Source organism: Gaeumannomyces tritici (assembly GCF_000145635.1).
Source record: "Gaeumannomyces tritici R3-111a-1 unplaced genomic scaffold supercont2.176, whole genome shotgun sequence".
In the NCBI taxonomy this organism is placed as follows: Eukaryota; Fungi; Ascomycota; class Sordariomycetes; order Magnaporthales; family Magnaporthaceae; genus Gaeumannomyces; species Gaeumannomyces tritici.
The window spans coordinates 1-5,744 of NW_008804720.1; the positions used below are offsets into that span (position 1 = coordinate 1).

Here is a 5,744-nt window from a genome sequence, read left to right on the forward strand (position 1 = left end):
CAACATGCCCGCGCCGCATTCTACACCTAAAAAAACACGCGTTTAAGGAATTTGTAATTATTTTAATGCAAAAAGCATTACTTATAGCCACAATAACGTTTTTCGCTTTTTATAAATGCAGGGGGTAAAATAATTGCAGATTGAATGAGCTCCTTTTTTTTGTGGTGGTGGGGAAAAAATTTGCGGTCCAGACTTTTTTGGTCAGGGCGGGGAATATAACATCAACGTACAGTATATACATTTTATCCTGCAGCATGGGGGTTCACCCAACCACCAGTTCGATGCCCCGCCAAGCCACACAACATTCGAGAACCTTTCCACCTGCGTCAATGATTCTTGTCCACAAGCTGGCTTAATTTTGGACCACGCCACTGTCTCTTGTCCAAGAAAGCTGAGCCAAGTACATCACACCTGCATTGAACGTTTCCAAGCACCCCATATTGCCGATGGCGATGGCTTCTTTTCACATCTTCTTCTTAGCGTTTGGCAGCTCGCTTGTGTGCAAGTTGGTGGGATGGTCCCCACGCTTCCAATTCCGGTCGATTCAATCGGACGCCCTCCGCCCAGCATGGATGGGGACTGTTGCCTCCGCCTTGTGCTGGCATTTTCCTGGCTCCACGCTCTCGCGGCCGCCGTCAGAACCTATTGTCGGCGCCCTGACACACGGACCAGATCTAGACCTCGATGGGGCAAACAAACCTTGAGACCGAAACTCAATCATGGGCCTAGTGCACATGTGCGACAGTCTGGCCTTGTCGGACACGGTGAATGTCGTCCGCCGGGAGCCGAACTCAATCAAGCCCGGGCCGAGGGCGCGCAGGACGGGGAACTGCATCCACTGCAGCCAACCATCGGCCTGCCCGCCGGCGTTCAGGTTTGACACTTGAGCCTCCAGCCGGCCAGCCTGTCAGGTCGTGGAGAGCGACGACAGGATGTCGTGCTGGCCACAGGGCATGTATCGTGCGATACGGCACACAATCCCTGCATCGCCACGTCACTCTGTTTTTCACGGCGCCGAATCAACATCTGACCCACCCCCAGCCCTTTCGGGATGCCGTTTTTGTTTGTGTCTTCTGCTTTCCGCGGCCGTCGCGTGCTTTGTCAAAGTCATCGATCGAGCCTGGCGATCGTCGGTTCGACCCCACTCGGTGGCATGGCCTGGGCTCGCCGTCGCGCTATCAGCGTCTCGACGCGCTCTTGCGCGGCTTCACAGCTTCGCACCATCGTGTGGCCAGCCAGGACATGCGATTCCTCTCGTGAAGCGAGCCATTGGGTCGCAAAGTATATGCGCGCCTGTCCCATCGATAGCGCCCAACCAGGCGGGGCTCGCCCAGCCTAACTATAACGGAAGTGGGAGGAGACCAAGAGGAGACCAAGAGGAGACCAAGAGGGGCGGGGGTCCGTCGCGCGCCCCAGGTCTAGCGACGCTGACCCTCGTCCCTCCTCGCTCGGTGTACATGCGATAGTGAGGTGGCCCCCGGCCGGCCGTCGGCGGTGGACACATACGTGACGGCACTCTGGCGTCGCTAGCACTAGCGAGCTGCGCACATGACTGGACCTCGTCGTCTCCCTCATGGCGGTGCGGAGCTTGTGCGCCTGCGGGGGCGACTTGTAGCGTGCAACCTTGAGGCACCGTGGGCCGTGGCCTCGGCCCTGGCACGCCCGGTGATTCGCCGCGCCCGACGTTGCGACGCAGTTGCGCGGGAAAAAGGCTCGACATCGCGCAGCGGTCTGCAGGTTCCTCGCAGCCCCCGCGGCCAACGTGCAGCGGCAGATGCTCAGCAGTTCGCCGCCCTCTGATTGGGCGCCGTCCGCCGTTTTTCGGTCCCTTGGTGTCCATCCCACAGTTGGTGACAAGTTACGGCCATGTTAAAAATCGCTGAGCGCAGGTACACTTTTAACCCCTGGACAGCCCTTTTTTCTGTCCCCCTTTTTTTTTCGTGCGGCCAGGCTGTTGGCCTCTGCCTGATTTTCATCCGTCGCAGCTGCGTCAGGACGCAATCAAGAAACATCATGACAGCGCAACTGTCGCTCTTGCTCGACCTCGACCCGCGACATTCGCCCCCGATGGGCTCGCTCGTGTCCATTGCCGATGCTCTCTGGGCCATTGCCGCCCTTTCGCTTTTGTTCAAAAGGACGATGGGGCGCCAAACGCCGCAATGTCCATGATGCTGTGGTTCACCATCCTGCTCATTGCTGTAACCTTTTGGCTTACATTTTCAAGCCGTTTTAGCCGTCTGTGAGATAGCACGGCGTGTGCGCTTATCAACAGCACCAGTCCCAGAGAGACCAAGCAGCCATGCTCGGAAGATACGCATCAGAGACCAGCTCGGCCGCCCGCGGTCCGACCTCCTTGTCCGGGGTTCTCCGGCTCAAGGAGTCGGCCGGCGGCGTCTACGAGAAGGCCCACCTCTCCCTTTCCGCTGCTGAGGCGCGCTTTGTGGCCCTCGGGAGTGAGACATCGCGCTCTTCCACCCCGGTCACGGATGCATCGACCTACCAGACGCCGTCTTCCGTCAGCTCCTGGGGGACGACCGCAGGGTCGCAGGTCGAGTCGGGAGAATGCAGCTACCCGGGAGAGGACGAAAAGAGGTCTCACGATCGCAAGTGGGACGAGGAGTATGTCTCTGCTTGTGTCTTCCCCTTCAGCCCCGCGCATCTGTTGTTGTCTCCTATCAACCTGCTCCCTATGTCCCTGGCCTGTTGTGGGGAAGGAACTATATAAGCATCCTTGACTAACCATAGTCCCCACCCCGGAGCAGAAGCCTTCCAGTCCGCTCGCGCCGGCCCTCAGAGGAGTCACCCATGTATCCCACCGTCTTCAGGCCGCCTACCGCCAGCCGCAGCAACAACTCGGACAAGGCCAGCACGTGCAGCAAGAGCGGCAGTGCAAAGTCCAGTGAGGTCGCTTCTCCACGGCAAAAATCGGACGTGAGCGACACCGAGTCGTGCATGGCCGACGATGAGGACCGCGAGAACGATGACGACGACGAATACTGCGGAGAAGACGACAGTCTCGACGCAGCAGTCATCGCGGCCGTCGACGGGGATCTCGCCCTGGCCGCCTATCTCATCCCTCTGCTGCACCGCTCCTTCAGCTCGGCGGTGCGCACCAAGGTCGAGGCATGGCAGTGCGGCAGCCCTGGCGGCGGCTCGGCTGGCGGGCGGTCTTCTGACAGCCAGCACGCCGGGTCGTCTGCCAGCGGCGGCAACAGGTCGCCTATCGCGCCGCGCAAGCGCAGGCGGCGGACCAGCTCGGGCGACGGCGAGCGCGCCGGTGACGGAGACGGCGGCGACGACGACGACGAGGGAGGCTCCGGCAAAGCCAATAGCCACCCCGAGACGCTCGACGCGCACGCGCCGCTCCTTGCCTGCCCCTTCCACAAGCTCAACCCAGCAAAGTACGGGATCCAGCACGGCGCCACGTCGAGCAACGTCAAGAGCGACTACTACCGCGCGTGCGCCGGGCCCGGGTTCAAGACCATCCAGAGGCTCAAGTATGGACCACCTCCTTTCAGACAGTTCCCGCTTGTCCTCCTGCCGCCGGTCGTGTTCGTCGGCGGAGTTCGTATGGCCTGCAATCCTAACCTCCTCAATCGTAGGGAGCACCTGAAGCGAAAACACACCGTCGTCCAGTGCGAGCGTTGCTACAAGATCTTCCGCGGCAACAACCGCGAGGCCTCCCAGCAGCTGACGCAGCACTCGCGCAGCAGTGAGAGCTGCCAGATTGGCGATGCGGCGCTGAGGGAGGGCATCAACAATGTACAGTGGGCGTTGTTGGACAAGCAGAACAGGAAAAAGCCCCAGGAGACCCACAAGCTGGAGAAGTGGTTTGAGATTTGGGAGATCCTCTTCCCCAACAACGACAAGCCAAAAACGCCATGTAAGTCCACGACAATGTTTTCTTCCGTGGTTTACCCGTGGCTAGGCCGGAGAATAGCCCAACTAACGCCTCTTCCTGTTTCTCCTTGGCAGGGTATGACGGTCTTTCCATCGCCTCTTCGGGTCAGTCAACACCTGAGAGCGAGCAATTCGCGACCATCTTCGTCAACATCCTCACGCACAAGGTCCGGCAAGGAGACATTGCTCTACAGGCCGACGAGAACACGATGGGCCGGCTGAAGAATGTGGTGGAGCAGACGTTCAGGACCTGGGTCAACACGCGCGACGACCTGCAGCTGACGGACGCGTCGTCAAGCCTGGCCGGCAGCGCCCTGCACTCATCGTCGCGCGTCGGCGGCTCCTCCACACACCTGTCGGGCCCCTCCAACAGCGCCTCGCAGCAGTTGACGGCATCGTCGTACAACAGCGGCGCCCACATCCCCATCGCCCCGGCGTTGCGCCACCCGCAGCAGCAACAGCATGCACAGCAGTCGCAGGCTCAGCAGCAGGCGCCGCAGTACCACACACACGCGCTCGGCATGCAGCCCGGCGGCGGCCCGCAGTACATCGCCATGCCCATGGGCCGCCAGCCGACGCAGTTCTCCGGGGCCATGGGTGGGCCGGCTGGTGGCGCCGCGGCGATGCCACTGGCCAACTTCAACGGCGCCATGCACGCGGCCGGGCCCGAGGACCTGAACAATGGCTGCTTCGTCGTCATGCAGCCCCAATTCTGGGCCCCGACAAACATGCCCGTCCAGTTCGGCCTGCCGTTTGCCACTCCCGGCGCCGCCCACGTGAGCCCTTCCGAGTACTACAACACCGGGACTGAGGACAACTTTGGGCCGAGCGGCGCAGAAACTGATTTCATGTGATTATTCGTATCTTTTCGCATCAAGGGGCGTCATTTTGCTGGTATTTGGGAGGTGTCTGGGCAGTGTTTGGGCGGCTGGTTTGGTTTGCTCCTAGGTTTATGGGAGGCAGTGCCAGGTGCATGTGGTGGGCAGAGAGTCGGCGCACTCATTCGAGGCTTAGGTTCATTTGTTCTTTCTGTTGCATTTTACCGTATCTCTTGAGGGGGTCCACAACGTACAACCCCCGAGTAAATAAATCTCCTGGCATCCTTCCATTCGAGGTTCCGATTTAGTGGGTCTATTCGACGATGTATTGGCGTGGGAGGGAACCACGATCGCACTTATGGGCCTCGTAGGCCTCGCAGGCGTGCGCCTTGCTGCGCCTGCTGCGCCTGCTGCGCCCCGCTCTGCTCCATCCTCCTTCGCCATGCGATAGCAGCTGCCACCAGGATGCCTTCCTGCTCCTAGGCGCGCAGGCAGGTACCTTCCATGGTATAAAAGTCGAGAAGATTGTCGCTCCCGTGGCCCGACTTTATCACATTTCCCACTCTGGCAATCAATTTCTCGTCATCGATCCCAACCATCTAGCACACGACAATCCCCCACGATACCCCAGGGCCATGTCTGACAACGACTCGGATTCCGAGGCGAAAGTGAGGTGCAAAGAGATATACAGTTTTGCGGCCAACAAAGCCGTCCGAGTAACATACGCCGATATACGATCGGTTCTGAATGTATTGGACGTTTGTGGTGGTGGAGGGTCTGCCCAAGTTCTAGGGCCCTCCGCATGGGATTATCTAAGAGGCCGGGGTAAGTGGCAGACACCATCCACAGAAGTACTCCTGTTGACATACCGCGCGCGTGCTTACTGAACCGAGGCTCCTGCTAGACGATGACCTTGACTGGTTCACTGAACTTCCCCCAGACGTTCAAAGCTATGGGCGCCCCAACGTAAGGCACCAAAAAGCAGTCTCGCTAGACATTGACGGTGAGTAGTGGGTATCAAGGAAG

The 5,744-nt window shown here is 59.7% G+C and overlaps 3 protein-coding genes across 3 annotated transcripts; 2 read left to right on the forward strand and 1 right to left on the reverse strand.

The window, feature by feature from the left end:
* Positions 1 to 544: 544 nt before the first annotated feature.
* GGTG_14205 (hypothetical protein) lies at positions 545 to 2,522 on the reverse strand (the record flags this gene model as incomplete). Its single annotated transcript, XM_009232132.1, has 4 exons — positions 2,044 to 2,522; positions 1,507 to 1,828; positions 1,141 to 1,293; positions 545 to 904 (listed from the first exon to the last, which is right to left on the reverse strand). Exons 1-4 carry the CDS (start codon positions 2,106 to 2,108, stop codon positions 545 to 547), a joined length of 900 nt encoding a protein of 299 aa, XP_009230396.1. The 5' UTR covers positions 2,109 to 2,522.
* On the forward strand, positions 1,367 to 5,021 carry GGTG_14206 (hypothetical protein). The gene is made up of 4 exons (XM_009232133.1): positions 1,367 to 2,619; positions 2,763 to 3,497; positions 3,603 to 3,883; positions 3,976 to 5,021. The coding sequence occupies exons 1-4, from the start codon at positions 2,300 to 2,302 to the stop codon at positions 4,752 to 4,754; spliced, it is 2,115 nt and encodes a 704-aa protein (XP_009230397.1). The 5' UTR covers positions 1,367 to 2,299; the 3' UTR covers positions 4,755 to 5,021.
* A 332-nt stretch (positions 5,022 to 5,353) lies between these two features.
* On the forward strand, positions 5,354 to 5,721 carry GGTG_14207 (hypothetical protein; the record flags this gene model as incomplete). Its single annotated transcript, XM_009232134.1, has 2 exons — positions 5,354 to 5,543; positions 5,659 to 5,721. Coding segments are annotated over 2 exons (252 nt in total), but the record flags the coding sequence as incomplete, so codon positions are not given.
* Positions 5,722 to 5,744: the final 23 nt, after the last annotated feature.